The 25,225-nt window shown below is 40.7% G+C and overlaps 3 protein-coding genes, 1 long non-coding RNA gene and 1 other non-coding gene across 7 annotated transcripts in view; 2 read left to right on the top strand and 3 right to left on the bottom strand.

Annotated features, from left to right (window-relative positions):
* LOC128628682 (kelch-like protein 10) overlaps positions 1-25,225 on the top strand; it is a 230,100-nt gene that overhangs the window by 79,190 nt on the left and 125,685 nt on the right. The window lies entirely within an intron of this gene.
* The window catches only part of LOC128634157 (uncharacterized), a 72,152-nt gene that overhangs the window by 10,468 nt on the left and 36,459 nt on the right, over positions 1-25,225 (bottom strand). The window lies entirely within an intron of this gene.
* trnag-gcc (transfer RNA glycine (anticodon GCC)) lies at positions 396-466 on the bottom strand. The gene has a single exon. It is a non-coding gene; the product is annotated as a tRNA-Gly (tRNA).
* LOC128634134 (dynein axonemal heavy chain 6-like) lies at positions 2,417-6,655 on the top strand. Its single transcript, XM_053684405.1, has 2 exons — positions 2,417-2,774; positions 3,956-6,655. Exon 2 carries the CDS (start codon positions 5,020-5,022, stop codon positions 5,356-5,358), a length of 339 nt encoding a protein of 112 aa, XP_053540380.1. The 5' UTR covers positions 2,417-2,774; positions 3,956-5,019; the 3' UTR covers positions 5,359-6,655.
* On the bottom strand, positions 9,399-24,409 carry LOC128634119 (TBC1 domain family member 10A-like). 3 transcript variants are annotated; one of them, XM_053684380.1, is made up of 10 exons: positions 21,061-24,409; positions 20,791-20,874; positions 20,608-20,700; positions 19,636-19,964; positions 19,394-19,445; positions 19,045-19,219; positions 18,155-18,285; positions 12,656-12,844; positions 12,428-12,582; positions 9,399-12,155 (listed from the first exon to the last, which is right to left on the bottom strand). In XM_053684380.1, exons 7-10 carry the CDS (start codon positions 18,234-18,236, stop codon positions 11,904-11,906), a joined length of 678 nt encoding a protein of 225 aa, XP_053540355.1. In that variant the 5' UTR covers positions 18,237-18,285; positions 19,045-19,219; positions 19,394-19,445; positions 19,636-19,964; positions 20,608-20,700; positions 20,791-20,874; positions 21,061-24,409; the 3' UTR covers positions 9,399-11,903. The 3 variants fall into 3 exon arrangements, with proteins under 3 accessions (XP_053540355.1, XP_053540353.1, XP_053540354.1); XM_053684378.1 differs by lacking the exons at positions 20,791-20,874; positions 21,061-24,409 and having other exon boundaries at positions 19,394-19,508; positions 19,896-19,964; positions 20,608-20,777; XM_053684379.1 differs by lacking the exons at positions 20,791-20,874; positions 21,061-24,409 and having other exon boundaries at positions 19,896-19,964; positions 20,608-20,777.

The following is a 25,225-nucleotide window of genomic DNA, read 5'->3' as shown; positions in this document are numbered from 1 at the left end:
AGGAGCATCCTAAGGCTCTTGTATATTTGAGCAACATGGACTGTGTCTGCTACCCTTTTTTTGGACAGAATTGATAAGGCTTGTAGAGTTCTTTGGGTGAAGGGTCAATATTCAAAACTCAGCCGTGTGTGGCCGGGAATCGAACCCCGGCCTCACACGTGGTCGGTCAGAATTTGACCACTGAACCACCAATGCTTATTTTAAAGGATTAAGGACAATGCAGAGTGTGCTTTTCATTAAGTATTGTTCTGATTAAACAGTTTGGTTTCAAAATAGAAAAGGAGCATCCTAAGTCTCTTGTATATTTCAGCAGCATGGAGTTGGTCTAGTTTGGGCAGAAATTATAAGGCTTGTAATGTTCTTTTGGTGAAGGCTTAACTTTCAAAACTCACTTCTGCATTGGCCGGGAATTGGACCCGGGCCTCCCGCGTGGCAGGCGAGAATTCTACCACTGAACCACCAATGCTTAGTTTAAATTACTAAAGACTTCTCAGAGTAAGCTGTTCAGGTAAGTATTGTGCTGCTTCAGCAATTTGGTTTCAGATTTGAAAAGGAGAATCCTAAGTCTCTTCCTTATTTCAGCAGCAGTCACACACTATATTTCCAGATACTGTATAATATTATAATATCTCCTCTCTGCTCAACACGCATGTAATACAGTCTACATACCGTAGAGCAGTGTTTTTCAACCACTGTGCCGTGGCACACTACTGTGTCATGAAAGATCGTCAGGCGTGCCTTGAGAAATTGTCCAATTTCACTTAGTCTTAAAATTCTTTTTTATTAAAATTTATTCATTATTATCTGCAAATAATAAGCCATTGTTGAGTGTCTGTGCTGTAATATAGTGACTGGCAGAGTAATGTAATATTCGTCTAGGTGGCAGCAGGTAATTGCCTCCTACCTTCTTAGAGACAAGAGAATTAGTGACGCATGCAACAGGTCGTGGTGGCACTGATGGAGAAGTTTTTAAAAAGGAAAAATGCAAACTCCGATCTGGGCCCTGGACAAGATTGTGACCCAGGTGAAGGGCCTAGTATGAGTGGTGGTAAAAAGAAAGCAAAGACTGTGAGCTCGAGGCAATACAGCGAAAGTTATCTTTCGTTAGGATTTACTTTCACCAGCGATGAGATGACCCCGACTCCATTATGCTTGGTGTGTGGCGAGAAGCAGTCCAATAGCGCCATGGTGCCAAGCAAGCTTAAACGCTATCTCCAAGTGAAACACCCGTCGCTTCAAAACAAGCCGATGGACTATCTTGTTTGTCTGCGTGAAAACACAGAAACAGGCAACATTAATGAGAAAAACCACAAAGGTAAACTAGAAAGCCCTCAAAGCTACTTGCTGAACTTGTAGCTAAATGAAAAAAGTCCCACACTGTGGCAGAGACGTTAATACTACCTGCCCGCAAAGACACTGTCAACGAGATGCTCGGCCCTGACGCGGTTAAAGACATATCTAAACTCCCGCTCTCAGATAACACAATCGCCAGACGTACTGATGACATGTCTACAGACATCGAAAGCCATGTTTTGGAAAAGATACGCATCAGTAGGAAATTTGCATTGCAACCTGATGAGTCTACGGATATTCTCAGCTCTTGGCCAATGTGCGTTTTGTGGATGGAGATGCCATTAGAGAAAACTTCCTATTTTGTAAGGCACTGCCAGAAAAAACAACAGGAGAGGAAATTTTTTGGGTCAAATCGGAATATCTTGACCAGGGAGGACTTACGTGGGAAAATTGCACAAGTGTTTGCACTGATGGAGCTGCAGCCATGGTCGGGCACACCTAAGGCTTCGTTAGCAGAGTGAAGGAAAGAAACCCAGATCTTATTGTTACACACTGTTTTCTGCACCGTGAGGCCTTCGTTGCAAAGACTTTACCAGCAGAACTAGTTCCTGTGGTGGATGATGTTGTGCACATAGGGAACTTTGTAAAGACACGACCTTTGTAAAGTCGTATATTTGCATCTTTGTGTGAGGAAATGTGAGCGAAGCATAAAGCCTTATTGCTCCATACGGCGGTCCGATGGTTGTAGCGTGACAAGTTGCTGGCCCGTGTGTATGAGCTGCGGGAGGAACTTAAAGTGTTTCTGACAAATGAGAGGTCTGATTACTCAAATCTGTTTGCAAGTGATGAGTGGTGTGCAAAGCTGGCATACCTGGCAGATATATTTCATCATCTGAATGAACCGAACACACGGATGCAAGGCCGAAATGAGAACCTGCTTACAAGCATGGATAAAATAAATGGATTCCATTTAAAGGTGCACCTCTGGCAACAACATGTGCAAAGTGCCAACCTTGAGATGTTCCCACTCACAGAGGAACGGCAAGATCACCCTGCTGCAATGTGCGAGGTAATAGGTAAACATCTGAAAATTCTTGAGGAGAAGTTGTCATTTTATTTCTCTTCAGCCTCCACTGAATGCCTTGACTGCTGTTGGAAAGGACATGACTTTACAGGAGCAGGAGGAACTAACTGAACTGAAACAAGATCGTGGTTTAAAGCTAAGATTTGCTGAACTTCCTTTGGACAGTTTTTGGTTGACTGCTGCCAAGGAATTCCCCATTCCGGCCAACAAAGTTTTGACATTGCTCCCATTTTCCACAACATATGTGTGTGAGCTGAGCTTTTCAAGCCTAACTGCTATAAAAACTAAAAACAGAGAGAGACTGAAAGCTGTTGAAGAGCTTTGTGTATGCCTTTCTTCAATTCCTGCCAGGATATCGGCTTTGTGTTCATCTAAACAGGCCCAGGTTTCACACTGAGTGAGTATAAATAAATTGAGAAACTATATTGCAATTATATATACTGTATTAGGCTACAGAGTGCCATTCTGTAACATTTTTGGTTGGTGGTGTGCCGCAAGATTTTTCCAATGTAAAAAATGTGCCATGGCTCAAAAAAGATTGAAAACACTGCGTTACACTACACAATTTAAGAAGCTACACTTACTTCTGCTTCCATTTTAACACTTTTCAGTTTTGGAGCAACAACAACAGCAACAACAACAACAACAAAAAAGTGTTGGAACAAAATAAATCTTATTTTCCATTCCAGGTTGCAGGTATTCGCGGGTGCAATGCAACACTGTTCCACACACAAATAACTCTTTTGAATGGTTAAATGACTAAAATCAGAAAGCGCCACCAGCATATCTGACAAAGATGACTCATGAACCGATTCTTTAATCACTAGCTGAAAACGACGTATTGAATTTACACAAACGTCAAATAACAAATACAAAATTCTACTTTCTCATGAATATGGTATAGTGCATTGCTTAATCAGCAGTTTTTCTTAGAAAGTCAAGATATTTAAATTGAATGAATTTAATGAAACCACACATCAAGCTGTCTTTTCTAACAGAACATTAAATTTAGCATTAGCTCCCAGTTCCAGAAAGTTCTAGCCAGACATTCAGGGGGAAAGAATCAGAACAAAATGTAAAATAAAAAAAGTAGTGAAAGATGAAAGTGAAGGAATAAACGAGGGGTTTGTGTCTTAGTTGTTGAGTAATTAAAAACAAAAAAAAAGGCTGTGAGATTCAGCATTTGTCACAACGATGCCAAACGCTCTCCCGACTATTTCTTTGGCATTGTTCCCAAACTGAGAAATCAAGATTCTTCAGTCAAGTTTCCCTCACAATCAAGCTTTGGAGTTGACTCCATATTCACAACGACTATAGAGTCGACTCCAAAGCTTGATTCCTTTGAATCGACTCTATTCCCATTACCTGGTATCTACGAATTGACACCAGGTATTAGGAATCACCCTGTTAATCATGATAATGATCCTATGTACTTAATACTGTGGGTTGTTCCCCTAACCTTTAATTCGAGATTTGTGCTGAATCGATTCTTGGAACAGACTCACTCAGCGTTGCAATCGATTTCAGAATATTAGCAAGGGTTTGAATCGTTATAATTTCCCTTGCTTCCATTTGTAGGAAGCTGCCTTAATCACGATGTACCCAGGCTACGCAGGCAGGACCGAGCTCCGGGACAACCTGGAGGCCGCTTCAGATCCGTCTCCATGATTGTTCCCGACCACACCGTCATCGCAGAGGTGTGCTCGGGTGCCGTCATTCATTACATTATGTAATGAACGCAATAACGGATGTATTCTGGCGTGTTACAGAACCGTTTCACGTTGTCTTTTTTGCTGTAGGTGGACTTGTGAGCTGAGGGCTTCAAGTCCAGTGAGACTCTGGCGAAGAAGATGATTCAGCTGTATAAGCTGTGCAGCAAGCAGCTTTCCCGGCAGGACCACTACGACTTCAGCATGAGAGTCGTCAACTCTGTTATCGTCATGGCCGGGTATGTCCGTCTACGAACAGGGTGAACATATTAGATTAGATTAGATTCATCTGTTGTTTTTTCTAAATTGTTAATTAAAACTATATATAAATGTAACAGATGTCTTGCTGGAATAAATCGAGCGTGTGTGTGTGTGTTCCAGGTCTCTGATGCGAGAGAACCCACACCTGAGTGAGAACATGGTGTTGATTAGAGTGCTACGATACTCCAACCTGCCCAAGTTACTCAAGGATGACGCAGAACTTAAAATAAAATAAATTGATAAATAGTAAAGAACGCCAAAGCTTACATATGGAGTATCAAAGGTCATTATCACAGGATCACTGGAATCAGGCACTAGGAGGAAATTCCAGGACAAATTAGGAAATACAATTAACTGACATTTGCAAATTCTTTGCAACTAAAAAGTTGTAATTATATAACTTTTTTTTAAAAGCATTTAAAGTATATAACATTAGCACCTTGTAATGTTATACCAGATGAAAAGTAAAGAATCCTGGAACATCTGAACATCCATAATCTGAAAATCTTGAACCTAGTGTCAATCGAGTCAATCCAATCCTTCTTGTGTGCGTTTAGCGGTATTCCGTCGGACCTCTTTCCTGGTGTGGGCGTCCCCGAGCATGACTACGGCGCGCTTCAGTCGAACATCGAGGCAGCTCTATGCGCCCGCTCCCTGCAGCCCGTCTCCAGCATGACCGCCAAGGTGATAGAGCTGTACGAGACCATGCTGGTGCACCAGGGCGTCTTGCTGGTGGGCCCTACAAGAGGCGGTAAAACCACAGCGTACCGTGCCCTCGCTGACGCACTGTGCACCCTCCACGAGACAGAGGGCTGCGAGGTGAATCTCTTATACAAGCCCATCGAGACCGACGTGCTCAACCCGCAGTCAGTGAGCATGGACGAGCTGTATGGTGAAGACGACCCTCTCACACTGGAGTGGAGTGCCATCAAACCGTCCCTCGGCAATGACATCGGTGACACGCACAAGTGGGTGGTGAGTGATGTACCTGTGGACGTGCCTGTGGATTGAGAAAATTACCGCCGTGTTGGACATCAACAAGACACTCTGTCTGGCTAACGGTGAAAGGATCAAGCTCACACCATCTACACACATGTTATTCGAGGTGTTACCCATCAGACACAGATAGCACCGGTCCTAAAAACCATCACAAACAAGCACAAGCATGTCATTTCCAAGAAGATTTTTTTTTATTTTTTACGTTAAACGCGTTCCTGATGGAAAGGTCACACACAAACGTATCTTTAAGACTTCACTCTTTCACACGCCTATAACGAGCGATAAACGCATTCGAAGCATGTTATAAAGCCTCCGTAATGCATTACGCATAGTATTTAAATAAATGTTATTATAATAACATGCACTACACTACATTATGAATTCTTAACGTATTGTTAACATGTCTTTACTGTGAGCGGGATGATGACCAGACGCAGGCAGGCTCCCGGGTACTCATATCCGTAGACGTACTGATACAGAGCCATTCTGGCCACACACTTATCCAGATCCACGTCCCAGTATTAGCACAGCTGCTTCTGCCACTCAAAGTTACTGCTCGAGTCCACCTACGTGAACACATACACAAAGACATGTGATATATATATACGATCTCATTGTATACGAATTGGGCATTCTCGCTGACGATATAGCGTGGATAGTTTATAATGAGTGCGTTCATACTGTATAAACCTGGGAACTGATTTGCATATGCACTGCTGTCAGAGCTGCAGTTATTTTTAAAAGATTTATTAACAGCTTCTGACCAATCAGATCTGACGACACCCATGATTCCCTTCGCTCTGAAGAGAAGGTTGTAGCCGTCTGTACCCTTTCATTGACGAGCTCCGTGACGATGTCTCTGGCGTGGACATCCACAGTAATGAGAGCTGTGATGATGCTCTGATGTATTTTGGGTAAGTTACCCTGAAACAGAGTGGCCAACACATTCAGCCTCTGTATAAACACACACACACACGCACACGCACACGCACAGAGTAATATTACATAGTACACCATTCACCATTATGTCATGTAATCAGAGAAGGAAATCTGAACTACAGTTCCCAGCAGCCACTGCATCACAGTCACATGACCACCTGCACCTGGATCATATTCCTGGTAAGCACTTGTGTATTTAGCCAGTTTTCACTGCACTCTTTGTCTCACGTTTGTCTTTCTTTACCTTTGTCCCTGGTGCTGTGTTTTTCTCTTTGGTTTATGTTTAGTCTTTGCCACAGTGATTTGCCCCAATGTCAGTGTCTTTTGTATTTTGTTTAGTTCTTTATTAAACTTGAAAAATCTGCACTTGCATCCGTTTCAACCTTCATATCGTGACACAAAAATATAAATATAATATAATATTATATATAAAATGTGTGTGGGGGTATATATTAATAGAGAGAAAGGCATTTCTTCTCAGGGGGGAGGGGAGTAATCAATAGGAAGAAGGATCTGAGAGGGAACATGGACAAAATTAATGGAACTTTTTCCTGGTTCGGCCCTAAATTTGGGCCAGATTAAATTTCATCTGTACAAGTTGGACAATAGGGATGGGGAACATAGATCCAGTACCCTTAAACCCAATTAGAACTTCTATTCCAACCATTAAAACCATTTTTTATCTTGAAATCTAGGGGCTTACCCAAACAATAAACTCTAATCACCTAATTTTTAACCAATAAAAACTCCCTTTTCCAATGTTGAAACTTAGGGGCCAACCCTAACCCTGAACTTAACCATCAGAAACAAATAATATGCTCTCTAAACTGATCCTCCAACCCCCAATAGTTAACCTCACCTAGAACGTCTTACATTTAGACAGATTTTTTTTAAAGTCTTTAATTTATTTATTCATTTTCATATGGTTCATTTACATGTGATTCATTTACATTGATTCATTTTCATGTGATTCATTTTCATGAGATTCATGAAAATTATTTTTTTTTAAAGTGGCAGAATTCGTTTTTAACACAATATATAGATTTAAAAAATTATATCAGTTGTATAAAAAAATGGAAAATAAATTATATTTTCTCATAGAATGTTAAATACATATAGAGGAATATATACAGAATGAAGGACAAGGTTTTGTGCCTGTGCCACCTCCCACACCAATGAGTGTTGGGTTGAGTCATCGCCTAACCTAACCCTGCCTGAGCCTTTTTATTAAAGGTGTTTAATTTAGTTTGATGTGGTTTAGTTTGTTAGAATGTGAATTTATCCGTTATATGTAGGCTAGCTAACTGCGTAGTTAACTAACGTTAGTCAGCTGACAAGAAAAATATCGGACTTTTTCCTCATTCCCTGCCTGTCCAAACCCTGCCTCCTCTACATCAGATGCCGATGATGTTGAGACCAACTCGACCAGTGAAAGTTCTCAAGTGACATTTGAGTCATCTCAGGCCGTTTCAATCGGTGTGCAATCTTTTACAGATGATGACAGCCAAGCGCAGCAAGTTGAGTCTTCTCCCGTCCCTGCGGCTCTCGTCCCGACAAGACAGTTTAAATCAGCTTGGCTACAAGAGTTCGCCTGGTTACGTTATGACAAAGGGAAAATGTACTGCACCTTTTGTGCTAAAGCAGGACAAGATATTGCTGGTAAAACAGAGTTCATTACCAGTTCGAGTCATTTTAAAAAAGAAACCGTAAAGAAGCATGGAGACAGTACAAAACATGAGAACGCCAGGGATTGTGTCATTGCTAGGTCTGCCCCTCGTGCCACCCCAATCGTGAAAGCAGTGCAACGTGCTAGTGATAAAGTCACTGAAAAAGAGATGAGGGAATTGAAAATAAAATTCAATGCAGCCTACATGACTCTGAGCCTGAATAAGCAGGAATTGAATAAAAAAGTGAAAAAAAGAAACAAATGACTGCACATTTAAGTATTTACGGTAATATGATTCAAGATGGGGGCAGCACTGCTACTGTTGGGCCCTTGAGCAAGGCCCTTAACCCTCTCTACTCCAGGGGCGCTGTATCATGGCTGACCCTGTGCTCTGACCCCAACTTCCTAACAACCTGGGATATGCAAAGAAAAGAATTTCACTGTGCTGTAATGTATATGTGATCAATAAAGACTCATTATTATTATTATATGACCTACTGAACATTGCACATATTGCACACTGTGTCTACTACTTTTATCTACTATCCACAGTCCAAAGACTGTGGAGCTAGAAGGCTACGTGTGCCAATGACAAAAGATTTAAAAAATAAAATAAAAAATGTATCAATACATGAAATTAGATTACACAATGTAGTTGAGGTTTACATGAATAAGCAGAAATGTAATCATGCTTATCTTTCCTATAGCACAAATTAAAAGCCCTCTCTAGAAGAGCAGATTTGTCAAATGAAACTTTTTCCTTCTTATCCACTGCTACGGTAAACTAAAGAGTGGATATTCAAATTACACTGCTAAATATGACTAGCGGTAGCTACGTGTAGTAGCGCAAAATAGTCCATCAAATGTATTAGCAGGTGTAGCCTATACACAAGTCCACTATTGGTCATATCGCAACTGAGAACATGCCCCAAATTCATTGCTTTAGTAGAATTTAATTGTAAGTGAAATGATAATCACATTGTAATGTCCTTAGTATTTGTTCAGTCTACAGGTCCTCTAACACTCTGTTAAATGAATAAATGTAAATGTACTATGACGTAAATTTTGTTTTAAATCAATTAATTCAGAAATTACACACAATATTAAGTTGATGTAATTATCAACATTATTATGTCAACACAACTCATCAAAATAATGTGTACAACTTTAAATATTTAATTAATTCAATAAATTAGAATTTTTATCTTGCAACCCCACATTAAATTTAGATTGTGGGGGTTTGTTTTGTATCGCTCCGCTGTTAGAAAATACACAATGGTTGAATGTGAACATAAATGAGCAGAATGCAAGCTTGTGAAATAAATTAAACTTTATTGATTGCACTTTTGAGAAATTGGCATGACTTTGAATAAAAATTTACTGAAATAAATACTCTAAAACATTGATATACCCAAAGAAATGTTCCAAAAAAAAAAAAAAAAAAAAAAAAAAAAAAAAAAAAAAAAAAGTCTTTACATACCTTCTAAATAGGTCCCTTTAGGAGGTAAACATTTTAAAGACGGTGTTTTATAAGAAATGCGCGTATTACATGCCTTCTAAACCTAACCCTTTAGGATGTAAAATAAAAATTTCTACAGTCCTTCAAGGCTGTATGATGTCGTTGTTCTCTTTTACTGAAAGAAAGGTCAAAACCTTCGGAGTTATTCGTTGTGGAGACTGAAGTGACAATATGCCTGAAGAAAATGAAAATATGTATTACATATCCTACCTTCTAACCAGGTTAATTTAAGGGTGAAAAACCTTTTTTAAAGACGGTGTTTTAAAAGAGTCGTGCATTTTGTTTAAACTATAAACAAGATTTCAGAAAATGGTCCGCCAACGAGGATACTTACACAGAACTGTCGCTAAATACATAAGCTTTTGTCTATGCTTTGACATCCCATGTCCCAGCAGTACATTTATGACCTCTGATGACCATGTGGGTGTGCGGGGGTGGGTGTGAGAGTGAGAGTGAGAGAGAGAGAGAGAGAGAGAGACAGACAGACACACACACACACACACACACACACACAGGTGTTCTTTTGGGGGTTTTGCTGACCAGAATTTTTACAAATGTGTTTGTTAATGAATTAAAGGGAGTCGTGTGTCTCAGTGTTAAAATAATGGTTAAGACGTTGTGGTTAAAACACAGAAGAAACTCTGCAACTATCTGCTACAATGTCTGCTCCGAGAAATCCTAATACCCTTAGAAGATTGCTGTGTATTCACCAACAAGAGGACCTGTTGAAATGAGAGAGGACCTGACTTTTGCTCCAAAAAAAAAAAAAAAAAACCAAGAGGTTAGATTGACAAATTATTAATGAAGGTAATGTAAAGACGTTGTTGTTTAACCCTGAGCAGGGCGTCAACAGCTCCAAAGATCGTGTCTTAAGTCCGAGGGTTTAGTTAGGAGGTAGAAAAACATTTAAAGACGGTGTTTTAAAAGAAACAAGTGTTTCATCCTTAATGGTAAAAAAGAAAAATGGTTGTACTCCAATATGAAATAAAACGGTGGAGACACACTGAGTACACTTCTGTTCCACAGTCTATAAGGATCCCAAAACTTCATGTAGTGTGGAAAAATATATACACCCTCCGTGACTACGTTACTTAAGGTTTAAACATTATTATTTTGTGATGGCAGCAAGACAAAATGGTTGTGCATTTGGTATGTGGTGATTTTAGAATTAGGCCCCAAATGTCAATTATGATTTGTGTATGGCTTCGTCAGGCAAAGATCACGATGGTATGGAAAGAGTATACAAGAGTAATTGGGGTGATCTAATGCTTAGGACTTGTACAGTACTTCAGCTCGGGAACGTCCCACCATGGCGTTCAGAGAGGAGTTATCTAAGGTACACGTATATATAATATAGATCAGATCTATATTAGAAGGCGGTGCGGTATAACGTGAATCAGCAATAAAGTTCTCAGCTTGAGTTGTTTTGTTTGCGTGTAAAGTATACAGACAGTAGATATTTCACTGAGATTGTGTTAATGAAAAGGCTGTGCCTATTGTACAGGATTGTTGTGATTGTCGTGCAGCTCTTGTAAGATGTGGTATGGAAATTTGTGAAATACAAACACAAAGAAGTGGTGGTTGCTTCGGATTAAGAAGAAAAAAACCTGCCAAATTGATACGAGTGTAATATAAACAAATGTTTGTGATGCCTGTGAAAGTCTTTCAAAAGTGAATCTGTAGGTAGCTTCCCTTCTGAAGACTGGAGTGAGTAAACAGTCCTCAGGCACTGCAGAGTTTTTGTGGAGTGTGTGTACATTTTCGGACCAAGTGTGCCCTCTAGTAGCTGACGGGTTTCTCCCTCTCTCAGATTGTTTGCAGTTCCTCCGGTGTAAACTATAACACGTTAAAGACTTAACGATCCTTGCTATTCAGTAGACGTGTGCCAATAATCAATTCCTCAACGTATCACACTGTTTAACACGCACAACAACAAAAAAAAAAATCAATGAGTGTTCTTTTTGTACTCGGGAGCAGCAGGCGAGTCGTGGGTGGCAGGTGCGTTGTGCGTTAGCAGAGGGCTTGAGTGTGTAGATGGATCCAAAATGGTGGCTGAGTTTTCTGTATTATTAGGGAGCTCATCATGGTCAGGTTCTCTGGATTGGACAGGAGCACATTTCAGCAGGTGAGGACGCTACGCTGAAGGTGATCCGTGTACAGGAGCAGTAAGGAGGGATAGATGTTGCAGAGGGATAGATTCCGCCGGTTTCTTATCGATGGAGGAATTCGAGGACGCTGCATGAGTCGCTCTGTAGAAGTGCTCGTCTCTTTGACCTGATTTTCCTGCATTGTAGGGGGCCGTGGTGGATGTGATGGTGGATTTGGAAGTACAAGATTGAGATTTTCCTGGTTCAGAAGCTGTATGTCCAATATCTGACTAGGTTTAGACCCGCCAGGTAGCGCGTAGGGGTTCGGAATGAGGGCTTGGTTTTTCTACAGGCTCCCTCTCTTCTTCCTGAGGTTCAGCTCGGACTTCTCCTCAGGGACCGATGGGTACTGGACCATAATGGTGGGTTTCTGGCGGAGGTCTTGGTGTGTATGAGGCTCGGTGGCCATGATGGCGCGAGCACTGTGCATTCTCTGAGGGAGTTTGGGGCCGGGCTCGCCGCGCTTCTTCTTCCAGCGCTTCAGCTGCGTGCGTTGCTCACGTTCCACGTCCTGTGCCGATACCTGCAACTCCAGAACCTACAGCAAAAATCAGTCACAAAAATGAACTGGAATAGAATGTCATTCTACTGTACTTAATGTGTTAGAATGGGCTTCATTACAACGTCATGTAAAAGACGATGATAAATATTTATGAACGCTAATTTTGTAGAAATACGAAGGTGATGATGGATAAAACATGCTTGATCACCATGGCATGGACTCGCATAGTTACAGTAATGACAGGAAATGTTACAGTAGTGAGAGACCCATCCTCCTCCTCCTCCTCCTCCTTCTCTCTGTTGTGTTACCTGCAGCACTAAGAAGCCCTCCTGCATGTATCTGGGCTCAATCGCTCTGAGGACCTCCATGGTCTCATACTGACCCGGACAGGCCTTGAGCTTATCCCGAGTACCAGCATGGACGTCAACAACTCCAAACCCACACGGAATATCATTTTTCACTCCTACACAAAGAAAAAATGAGAGAGAGAATCAACACAGAAAGAAAAGAAGGACAAGTGTGTGTTTGTGTCTGACCGTCACACAGGAACATGTCCCACACTCTGAGGACCGAGGCCCAGGGCAGAGTTCTGGAGAAGGCGCACATGAAGCACTCCATCATGTAGAGCACCGGCTCGATCTTGTGCTTGTCCAGGTGCCGATACGCCACAGAACACACTCGCTTCACAGCGCATGCAGGATCTCTCCGTCCAGCTGAACCGCCTCCTGCACACATAACGGTTCACAATAAGCGATATAACTTGCTGTTAAAAACACAAAACAACTGTTCTCTTACACAGAGAAGCCCTGTTTCTAATAATACACTGTGCAGTGCAGAAATCTGGGAGGAAGAAATAAAACACGTAAAATTACAAAACAAAACTACAGCTCACACTAAAATACATAAACACACACTCACAATAATATAGAACATTAAACCTTAAAGAAAAAACTAAGCAAAACTGCCTCATGAACACAGCAACACATACACACAAACACAAGATGGCGGTGTTGAGTCGCCTCGTAGGAGCAGGATGCAGGATGGGGTTTGTAGCTCCGATATATAATTTCTAACAGACCTTATGATCTGTGTGGCGTTACAAAACTAAATTACCGAGTGCGAATGTTTCCTCTACAACTTCAGACTGAACTGAACTACATTCGCTTCAGTCAGATTTCAGTTTTTCACTTTTTCACGCCTGCAATCCACGGATACACAACTATAGCCGTTTTAAAAACGTGCATTCAGTCCGGTTTCTCATTTCTACTGTACTTCTATATTCCAATTTATTTAACTAGGCCTGTAAAAAGAAAAAAAAAAACCCAAACACATGGCAAATGGTACTTCTCAGCTTAATTTGATTGGTGAACAAATACAGTGGTCTCAGTTGATCCTAAATGTTTCTTTCCCAACAAAATAGAAGGTTTAACAAATAAAAAAATTTAATTTCTCAGGAAGTTATTCAGTGAAGTAACAATGAACTATTTTGGCCCTTCAAAGCTATTCAGTGATGAATGTAGCCACAATTCTTTTCAATAACCGCCGTGAGCCTTCCATTGAATGTCAGTTTCTTGATCTGTTCATGATCCATTTTAGCTGAATGGAGCATTGTACTGCATAAAGATCATGGTCTTCTTGAACGTTGCTGACTTCTTCCTGTACCATTGTTGAAGAAAGGATCTTCTACAAACTGGCAGTAGATTTGGGAGTTCATTTTCAGTCCATCTTTAACCAGACGGAAAAGGTCCATCTGCTCCATCTATAGTCACTCTTATTTCATCGGTCCATGAAACCTATAAGGAACGGTCTTCAGGTATTTCTTGGCCCAGTCATGATGCTTCAGCTTGTAAGTCTTATGCAGTGGCGGTTGTATTTCAGCCTTCCTTACTGTAGCCATGTCTCTGAGCACTTGCCACCTTGTATTTCTGGACACTCGTGGAAGGTTGCAGTTCTGAAACATGGTGGCAGTGCTGGCTAATGGGTTCTCTCACGTTTTATTCTTCTTAGTCTTTTGCAGTCAACTAGCACCTTTTCTTCTCCGTGGTTTTTTGCCCCCTGTCGAGTATTCATCACAAAGCATTTTTCTTGGGAGGTCACACCTCAATAATTTTGCGATCGTCAGTGTGCTGCAGCCCCCTGATAGGCATTTTACAATTTCTGACCTTTTTTTTTTTTTGACCCATTTTCCTGAATTGGAGAAGCTAATAATTATGCAAACCTTATATAGGATGTTAATCACTTTAAGGTGTAGTGTTTATATGTGGTGTTCTCCCAACAGGTTATTTTGTAGACCTTGATTTTGTTTGATAACGAGCTTTGCTTTCATTGGTTGGCTTAAAGGAGGGCGGGGTCACGAGTACTCTACTTTTTTCCCCTTCTTCGCACTCTTTTTGATTATACTGTTCTATCTGCTTTTCATGCACAAGTATGTCCCTGTACTATTAAGGGGAAAAAGTGCATGTGCAAGGAGATGTACTACAAATATAATCTAGAATATAAACTTACACACATTTTTAACCAGACAACACCACAGGCTGTCAAAATGGCTGACGTGGCCAGTTTTATCCATGTTGGGCAGAAGGATAGACTGTTATCGTAACCATAGTGCAAAGTGTGAATGAGCGAGCAAAAAAACACTGATAAGACCGATTTGAAAACTTTCCAGGCTGATATTCTAACGAGCACGCTTGACCTTTGTTGATGTGAAACTCTCAGCCTGCTATGGTACTATTTGATTATATCTTTTCATGTGACAACACTGAAGAAATGACACTGTGCTACAATGTAAAGTGTACAGCTTGTGTAACAGTGTAAATTTGCTGTCCCCTCAAAATAACTCAACACACAGACATTAATGTCTAAACCGCTGCCAACAAAAGTGAGTACACCCCTAAGTGAAAATGTCATTTTACAGTTCAACAAACTCTCCTCCAGCCCCCTAATGCTGAGCCGCCCACAGAAGACAACGTGATGTAACCTGTGATACATCTCCCAGCCTGAAGAGGGAGCACTGCTCAACGCATACATGCTCTCAGTGGGGGGAGGGGAGGGACATCTGATTTGTGACTAAGTCAAACTTTCTGTGAATATTTAACTGTTTGTCCTCATTCTCACTAATACGACTGTTTACAATATTATTCATATGAAGTTGGAAACTGTGCAGAGGTTTAATGTGTTTCTAACTGAAAGTACAAACTCCGAGACAAACTATTCATGCATTAGTGCTGCTCTAGCTTTTTAGTGTCCATCACACTTTTGTGTGAAAGCATCGCTGTGTGCACCGTTAATCCAGAGTCTGTGATTAGATTATCCACATCATGTTCAAATAAATATTTCTATAGGAAACGCTTTAGAGCAGGGAAGCCTTACTGTGGTCCTGTAAGACTACAGTCCAGTACAGTTTGGGAATTTTCCTGAATCACACCCGATTTAAGTCCTCGGGTCATTAGGTAGGAGTGTTAGATGAGAAATCATCACACTGTGCATGATCACAGGAATTCAGGACCAGAGCCAGGCTCCCCTGATTTATAAATTAATTGTTGATGACCTTAAAGTAATTCCCAGTGAAGATTTATCATCTTTTTACAAGCATCCTTTTCACATTTAAGAAAAATAGAAATCACAGTGATTTGTACATTTGTGCTCTGCATTTCTTTCAGAGCCGTGGGACTGAATTGTCGTGTATATAGGCAGTTTTTTTGTGCTCTGAAATTGACCGGACTTTTGAGAAGATAGCTGCTCATGGTTTAATTCACTTTTAAAAAGGGACTGACAATATGAAGTGAGCGTACGTGTATCAAAAGGTGGTTGTGTTGAAGAAACCTTGTTGACCGATCTTTGCTAACTTGCTCTGTCTGTGTGTGTGTGTTTACTGGTACAACAGTGGTAGCAGATTTTCAGAGCCGAGCTTACAGTAACGAAGACGCTGAAGTGTACTTGTTTGGAAGATGTGGAAACTCAAGTCTTACATGTTAGCACAAACATGTCTTTTTCCTTTATTAGGGAATTTGTACTTTTGGACATTTTTGAAAGATATCATGCTTGTGAAATGTGCTTTGCGTGTTATTCATGTTCAACTGGTTGTACTGGGCTTAGATTTGTGTCTTTTTGAATCATTTACGCTCTATGGCACCTTTTTACGGTCTTGCTGTATGGGCTGTGTTCCAATTGATCTGTGTTTGATCATTTCCTCCCTTCGCTCAAACATTGTGTTTGAGAAGGCCTTCATAGTTGAACGGTTGTTTTCCTCAGCTTTGGATTTAGCTGTAGGGCCCAGAGGTTTTTGGAGTTTGAAGAGGAGGCGATAAAAGATTTGGAACACAGCCCTGTTTTCCTTTCCGGGGTTCCCCGGCTTTTTTCCGTCACCCGTCACCTCCTAACCAAGCTCAATTCTGCTGCAGTTTTTTAGCCACAAGCTGCTGGTGCTTGACTTCTGAGGCCTTATCCTGTTAAGCGGCCGCACTATGGCAAAAAGGAGAGTTCAGTATGCTGACTGTATGAGCTTCAGTTGAATGTGTATGTGGTCGAACTCTTGGTAGGACAGTCCAGTATATTACAGACGAACACAGACGAAAACATCCACAAGGCTTCTACTAAATATTGTTGAATGTCCGCTCGTATGCAACTCTCCAACAGTGTCACGTCCTATCGAGAGTTTCAGTCGATGTTTATAATCTAACCCAATGAGATTTTTTTACTCTGGTGTAATTTTCTTGACCACTTTAACGCAGCATCTCTGGTGTTACTTTCGTCAAAAATGTAGAACACCAGAGACGAGGCAATGACGACGTGATCTCGTTCCTTCGTGTGTTTTTGCCTCAGATTCTGGCGACTGTTCAGACTCTGTTTGTAGCGAAATTTCAAATTCACAAATGCCTTGAACAACGTACATTTTCAACAATCCGTTTAAATCGACTGGTCCATTTCCGCTGCACGGTGGATTTGAAGGATGCACTGTGATCAGTGTGGCGACGTCTGGGAATCGAGTTTCTGAAAAGGCCACGAGTTGGAGGGTACATTTAGTTTCTAAGGACATCTGGGCTCTTGGTGTCTTTTGGATAGGAACTGCAAAACTTTTTCTATAAGGGTGAAAACAGATGCATGCTTAGATTCTTTATCTGTAGACAGTTTATCTTGCTTACTACATTGACATATGAAGTTTGGACCGGTTCTGTAGAAAGAGATTAACATTAAGGGGGAAAAAAACCAATGTAAAAATAAAATACTGAAAGTGAATTTGTCCTGGATTGTTTTATTATTTTCCATTCGGCTGTCAAAAGCTTCTTTAACTTGGCCACAAATCTAACAGTCAGGTACATGGTCAAGTATTGCCCCAAAATACCTCTATGGTAGATAGATGTGCTCACTGATCACTTGTACATGTGCTCATTCATACAATTATCCAATCAGCCAATCATATGGCAACACCACAGTGTACAACATCAAGCAGGATCAGATGAAGAGCTTCAGTCAATATTCACATCAAACACCAGAATGTAATCCAGTGATTTTATCCGTGGCATGGTTGTAGATTCTAAATGGTCTGGTTTGAGTATTACAGGAACTGCGGCTCTCCTAGGATTTCCACACACACATACTTGTGTGAAAAACATCCGGTAAGTGGCAGTTCTCGGGGTGGAAACACCTTGTTGACGAAAGGAGAATGGCCAGACTGGGTCAAGTTAATAGGACGGCCATGGTAACATCAAATAACCTCTCTTTACATACATGGTGAGCAGAAAAGCATCTCAGGATGCACAGCATGCCAAACCTTGAGAACAGTAGAAAACCTCATTGATCCAAGATCCATTTTTAAGTATTAAGGATTTATAAAATGTGACACTAGGTTACTTCTCTATAGTTAAAAAAATTGCAAACAGGAATGTGTGTGTGTGTGTGTGTGTGCCCACTTCATACTCATCCACTCCCTACTTGTGCCCGAGTGTATTCATTGAGTAAAGACAGTGTGTGCTCTTAAATGTATGTATGTGTGTGTGTGCGCGTGTGTATTTAGACAGCAGTGTGAAGTGGTGTACCACTATGTGAGGAGGGAGAAGTATGCTCTGAGGATGAGGAGATGGAGCAGGATGACGTGGCCTCTCTCTGGAGCTCCTCCATGTTCTTCACGCAAAAACAATAACTCTCTCAGATTCTGATGGAGCGGCATCTACATAATCAACAAAGCACACAAACATCAGTTTCGTTCTGGGACACCGATTTTCTAAATCATTCCATTCGCTTTCTATTTATTTATGTATCATTATTAAAAGATCAGTCATCAAGCCGGTGTAACCTTAATCTTTATCGCTAGCTGCTCCTGAAGTGTTTTGGAAATCGTTTCAGCCACGTCATGTTCACTCACCGTCCACTTTATTAGGAACACCTGTACGTTCATGTAGTTTTCTAACCAGCCAATCATGAAATATACAGGAATATAGAGGAATCACAAGAAAACTCCATTTCAACACACTTAAAAAAAAAAAAAAAAATCTCACAATGTTGGATTTGAGTTTGTAATGCAGTGAGCACAACCAAGGAGTGCATTTTAAAAAGAAAACTACAATGTTGTTGAAGACTGAAACCTGTACCTACAAACTAGAACTGAAAATGGAACCACTGAAGAGTCAACAGTGTCAGAGATCCTCGTGTGTCCAGTTCCACTGTGTACGGCACTTTTTATGCTTACCGACCCATTACTCCAGCTTTTGTGTTTTTAGCTTTGTGCTGATAGAAATGGTTTTGTTTTTTTAAAGCAAACTTGGTGTTAAAACCCAGAAACATCTAGTAATAAAAAGTGACATTCATCATGTGTTTGAAGTGACACTGTTCAGTTATACAAGTAACTTGGTATTTTGGTATATATTGGAAACACTATTTTTGAGCATTTCCCCAGAATTTCACAGAGTGTGGTTTGCAGTATAAGCACCTGTGGTCTCATGCGTGGGTTCCAGCGCACATAATAACCCACCCAGAGCTCCAGATGTGTGAGACTGGCCAGTGGATACAGCACCTGGTTTTTACAGTCCACATAGAACGGGTTAGTGAAGTCCTCCGGCTGACTGTTAATGTAGGACCATAGTGACCGTTTTAACCTGTACTTCCTAAAAACAAAAGAGGGGACAGAGAGAGAGAGAGAGAGAGAGAGAGAGAGAGAGAGAGCGAGCAAGAGAGAGAGAGAGACAAGTCATAATACACTTAGACAAATTCATTTCCATTCAGAAAAATCAAACAGGCTGGAAAGCCTCCGCCCATTAGTGGAGAAACGTGGAGCGTACCTTTTCCATTCTCTCCTGCTCACTGCTGTAGAGGAATGTACCAAACAGGCAGCTGTAGGGGCGATCCAGGATGGGGATGAGGAAAAAGCTCTTTGAACTCAGAAGCAGAAGGAAACTGAAAGAAAGAACACAAACACTGGGTTTAACAGTGTATAGTAAGATGCTTAAATGTGGATCTGCACAATAACGCCTGAACAGATAATCAGTCTTTGTTCAGTACGGAAATTATATTTAATTCTTACAATTAGAGTCCTCTTCAAAAGTATTGGAACATCAAGGCCAATTCACTTGCTTTTGCTGTATACTGAAGACATTTGGGTTTGAGATAAAAGACGAATATGAGACGATAGATCAGAATTTCAGCTTTCATTTCCTCATATTTACATCTAGACGTGTTACACAGCTTAAAATATGGCAGCTTTTTTGAAGCCACCCTATTCATTAACTGTTCAAAAATACTGGAACGAGTGACTGATGTTTTTTTCTTGCTGGCCAGGTGTACCTCGTTAAATGGACTTTAAAGAATGAATAGCTCTGAATGTCTTCTCTTGGTTTGAGCCCTGGGTTTCACCTGTGGAGACAGCATTTGTTGTTAAAAAGAATAAACCAACATGAAGACCAGAGAGCTGTCTATGGGAGAAAAGCAAGCCATTTTGAAGCTGCGAAAAGAGGAAAAACCGGTCTGAACCATTGCACAAACATGGGGCATAGCCAAAGAACAATTTGGAATGTCCTGGAAAAGAGAGTTAGTTCTCATTATGATCTCTTACTTTATAACATTAAAATAAAACAATAGTTCCCTCACAAGCCTCTCTTTTTTCCCCCTAACTCTTGAAATTAATAAGACTTGCAATGTTACTGAGAAACTGGAAAGTGCAATGTCCTCTCTGCCGTGACACTGGAGACTACTTCCATAAAACTTCCATAAATAGATAACTTATAAATCTTAACTAGATCACAATGATCATACGTCTTTTTCTTTAAGTGACATGTTTATAATATGTTTACGATTAAGCTTAGAATATGTATTGCGTACGCCATACTAGACCCTGTGAATGAGCTGTTACTATAGGAACGAGAACATCACTATAAAGCTGTAATTTCCCTTGCAGCTGGAATCAGAATCTTGCTGTTCCAGAAATGTCTCCAACGCCTTCTGACCAATCAGATTGGAGAATTCAACAGTGTTGTGGTGTAAAGCATCAGTAGCTGACCTGTCTCATCATCTGCCACACACAGTCGATGAACTGCACAAAGAGAGGGGATCGTTCCGAGTTGGCGTGATTCTCATCTCCAAGGCCGACACGCTGAGAAACACACAGAGAGAGAAAGATGGGGTTAAATATACATGCGTTCACACGCCCACACACAACCACGCCCTCACTGCTCATACGCACCGAGGCCAGCTTGTGTCCGAAGCTGATCCACTCCTTCTCGATCAGTACCTGGAACTTGTGTTCGAAGCTGAATCTAACTGATATCTGATATTAAATTATTGTGAATTATCTATATTTTACACTTTATTACCCCATATCTATCTAATTAATATTAATATATATATATATATATATATATATATATATATATATATATATATATATATATATATATATATATATATATATATATATGGTAAATCGTGCACATCGGAGCAACTTCATCCCGACCTTTGTCTGCATTCAGGGGTGCTAAGGAGCTCCTCGACCATGCCCATGCCCAATGTAAGTTACATTTTCACTGGTGCTGGCGCGTCTACCGAGTTTTGTGAGTTTTCAGCCATGTTTAGGCCCTTAAAAACGACAAGAATGCATGAAATAAACAATAAACACCAGAAAATCAATAGGGCCCTGCACCTCCGGTGCATGCGCCCTCCGGTGGTCACCGGAAGCGCTGCACCTTCGGTGCTCTGCCCCAATAATAAACAGCAGATCCAATAGGGCTTTGCAGCAGCGGTTACATTACAGAGATCCCCAGTCACCAATTGTTGTAGGAAGGTGAAAGTGGCTGCGTTAAAATATTTTTACCTCAAAGTGATTGGTAGCGCGCGCACACACACACACACACACACACACACACACACACACGGTGGAAAGGGTGTAGCAAAAATCATGCAACTATTGTGGGAAAAAGAGGGGGAAAAAACCCTGATACTTTGTACCTGATGCATCATCTTTTATAATTGTGATTAATGGTCCATTAGAGAAGAAAAAATTCAGTTCCATTCTTTGATTACTTATTTGGCATACAGTGAATATTCACACTTTAAGGCCATGTGGAACAATTTCCAAAATGCATTTAAATGGGGTAAATTGTGTACATTGAACTGAGAGTACTAGACATGTTTGCTAAAAGCAACACAAAGGCTTTATTCACACTGCAGAAATTTTATATTGTGTGTTTAGATTTTTTCTTTTAGACAGACTGTTCAACTGCAAATTTGTTCTGGTGAATGACAGGCATTCAAAATCTTTCTGCAGAACTCTGTTGAAGATTCTGTACATCAGAGATTCATCTGAACTTCAACAAAACATTTCACATTTATAGAGTTCTGTCTACGTTCATCAAGTAATCACATTTATAAGATTATTTATTACCTCTCCCCTCTGTTGGCTCAAATATAGCCTATTACCCAAAAACACTTAAAATTCAACATAGAAGCCAACACTCACATCTACCTCTGAGCCCAGTTGGAGATAGAAAAAAAGACACCAGCCGTGAGTGAGAAGAAGCAAGGGTCCAGATTTATTGTTCCGTTCCACCACACGAGATCCACACCGATGAGAATTCTCAGAAGTGATGAGCTTAAGCTCCTGCATATCCTCCATACTGTCCTGCATATCCTACTATTCTGTTTTTTTATAGAGAGTTTCTCTATTACAATAAGATTATTAAAGTTATTCATGTGTGTGTATGTTGTGTCTACTTGCCCGCCCTTGACTGTACGAGCGTGTGTGTGTGTGTATTAGCACTCCTCAGCTCAGCTCGTATACCTCTTTTTGGCTTTTTTTGACTACTACTGCTCTTAAAGATCTTTAAAGTGTAATTCCAATTTGTCAATGTCCGCCTAATCCCGCTTCTATGTGTCTAGGTGCCCATCTTTTCTTCTTCTCCCCTTTGCTGGATGCTAGGTCTCCCTTATGTTTATTTTATGACATTTTTTATCCACAACACCTCCGTGATGGATATTTACACCCCCCGTTGCCTCAGCAGAGGAAAAACCATCATTGAGGACAGCTCTCACCCTGGCTCTGATCTGTTGCCCTCAGGGAGACGTTACAGGTGCATCAGAACAAGGACTAATAGATTCAAGAATAGTTTTTTCCCCAAAAGCTATAATCATTCTAAACACACACATGTACTGATTTCACAGTATAGGTATATAGTGTCTCAGAACTGTGCATTGTATAGTACCCCCCACTTAACCATAGTTAAGAGCCAAATCTCCACCATTCTGAAAGCATAAAGTACGTATTCATGTGTAAACAAACGTGTTTTATCTATGGAAAATAAATGAACATTAGAACAGATTTACTTGTCTCTGACTGAACAAAGCAGGCCATATTAAACTGGGTTAAATATACAAATCCACACAGTTCACCAGTCCAATAGAATCTGTACATCACATTAGCAATACTTCTGCTCTGTTTAGACCTAGAAAATATAAAATACTTACTTTAGTATGAAATTTCTGTCGAGTGTCTACCATGGGGTCGGGATTTACGGTCTGTGAACACGTGCTGATTACACGTGCAGGAAAAGCAACCCACACGTGCAACCCTGACCGAGTGAGAACGACTCAAACGATTCAAGAAGAGGATTCTGAATCGGTTCATTTAAAGAATCATTACCAAAGCCGCATATCTTACTTCGATGGTTTGATAACAACAGCCCGTCTTACAGAGTGCTGCAGGAATGAGTCGTGAAACCCAGAAACGATTCAGCGTACTAGCACTTCCGTCAATGGGGTTTTGGGTTAAATGCCGGAAATAAGGTCTGTGGTGAACACAAGCTCAAGATGTTTTCACGTTTATCTCGACACACAGCCTAGTGAGAGACTTATTATTATTTTAAGGTACATTTCCTGAAGAAAATGTGAGTGGTGCTTGCCGTGGCAAAATTCAGATTGGGTGCCAATACTTTTGAGAACTGCCCGTGAAGGGCGCCAATAGTTTTGAGAGCCGGACGCATAGGGCGCCAATAGATTTGACAGCCGGACGCATAGGGCGCCAACAGATTTGAGAGATGGCCGCGTATGGTGCCAACAGATTTGAGAGCCGGATGCGTAGGGCGCCAACAGATTTGAGAGGCGGACGCGCAGGGCGCCAATACTTTTGAGAGGCGGAGATCTAAAAATAGTATTTATACACAAGCTTGGTTGCAGTCGTGTTGATTAAGGAAAGCTACAAGGTTACAGATGTGAGGTTCTGACCTTTACGGTACAGTGAGGATGAGCAGAACATCTACACAGCATGGAACTGTGAATAGACTCAGTGTCTGTGGACTCGTGTACACACAGTTTGGTGAGATTATGCTACAGGAACAGTCAAAATACACCATGGCCTTGAATGTTTTGGCCCTGTCGTAAACACTAAACAATCACAACTACTCTGTTGAGAGCGAGAAATGACCTCACAGAGTGGTGTGTGTTGACGTCCATTTTATATAGTTACTGTTTCTGATAGAAAATCGATCTCCCTCACGCTCTCAATACTGCACTGTAACAGTGTGGGACAGAGACCCGAACAGCAAGGTGAAAATGATCTCTCTGCAAAACATGCGTAAAAGTCGTTTAAACAGATTACACAGGGTCTCCTTCTCCTGCAAGGGGTATGTCAACTTCCGACCAGAACTATATACCCACCCAGCTACCAACACGCACACACACACGCGTGCACACACACTAATTCAGCCACTTAAAAACAGCAAGGACTTTTATAAACAATTAAAAATAGACTATAATATGAACATTTTAACAAATTAATAAATAGCACAAAAAACACAGCAGTTAAAACACTGTAAATACCCTCCTTTATCAAAAGTCTGCTCTTGCGCCCACACTCTCGATCTGATGCCAGCTGGAGCCGCCTCTTCATGGTCCCCTCGACCTCCATCTCTGCAGCTTTAGCCGTGAAGAGGTTTCTATGAACTGCAGCTTTGGAATAAAGCAACACATATCGTACAGTCATTATGAATCTTAAGCATTAATTACACTTATACCACGGTCAGTGTGAATACTGGATTCTGATTGGCTGGAAGGTGTGCATTATACAGTGAGGGAAAAAAGTATTTGTTCCCCTGCTGATTTTGAACGTTTGCCCACTGACAAAGAAATGATCAGTCTATAATTTTAATGGTAGTTGTATTTGAACAGTGAGAGACAGAATAACAAAAAAAATCCAGAAAAACGCATGTCAAAAATTAAAAAATAAAAGACACCTGGGAGCCAGAAATCTTTCTGATTGAGAGGGGGTCAAATACTTTTACCTCATTAAAATGCAAATTAATTTATAACATTTTTGACGTGCGTTTTTCTGGATTTTTTTGTTGTTATTCTGTCTCTCACTGTTCAAATAAATCTACCATTAAAGTTATAGACGGATCATTTCTTTGTCAGTGGGCAAACGTACAAAATCAGCAGGGGATCAAATACTTTTTTCCCCTCACTGTAACTGTTTATTGCACAGGTAATTCCAGCCAGTTTGATCACCGTGATCATTCCTAAATCTTATCACACTACTTTATCTCTGTGTCTAATTTACTTCAGACAAAATTCCAGATCTAACCACCTAACTTATGGAAATTAAAGTTTATTTTAAACTACTTTTTTCTTTC

Source organism: Ictalurus punctatus, chromosome 12 (genome assembly GCF_001660625.3).
Source record: "Ictalurus punctatus breed USDA103 chromosome 12, Coco_2.0, whole genome shotgun sequence".
Taxonomy (NCBI): domain Eukaryota; kingdom Metazoa; phylum Chordata; class Actinopteri; order Siluriformes; family Ictaluridae; genus Ictalurus; species Ictalurus punctatus.
Note: the sequence above shows the minus strand (reverse complement) of the source record. Positions and strands in the feature narration are given on the sequence as shown.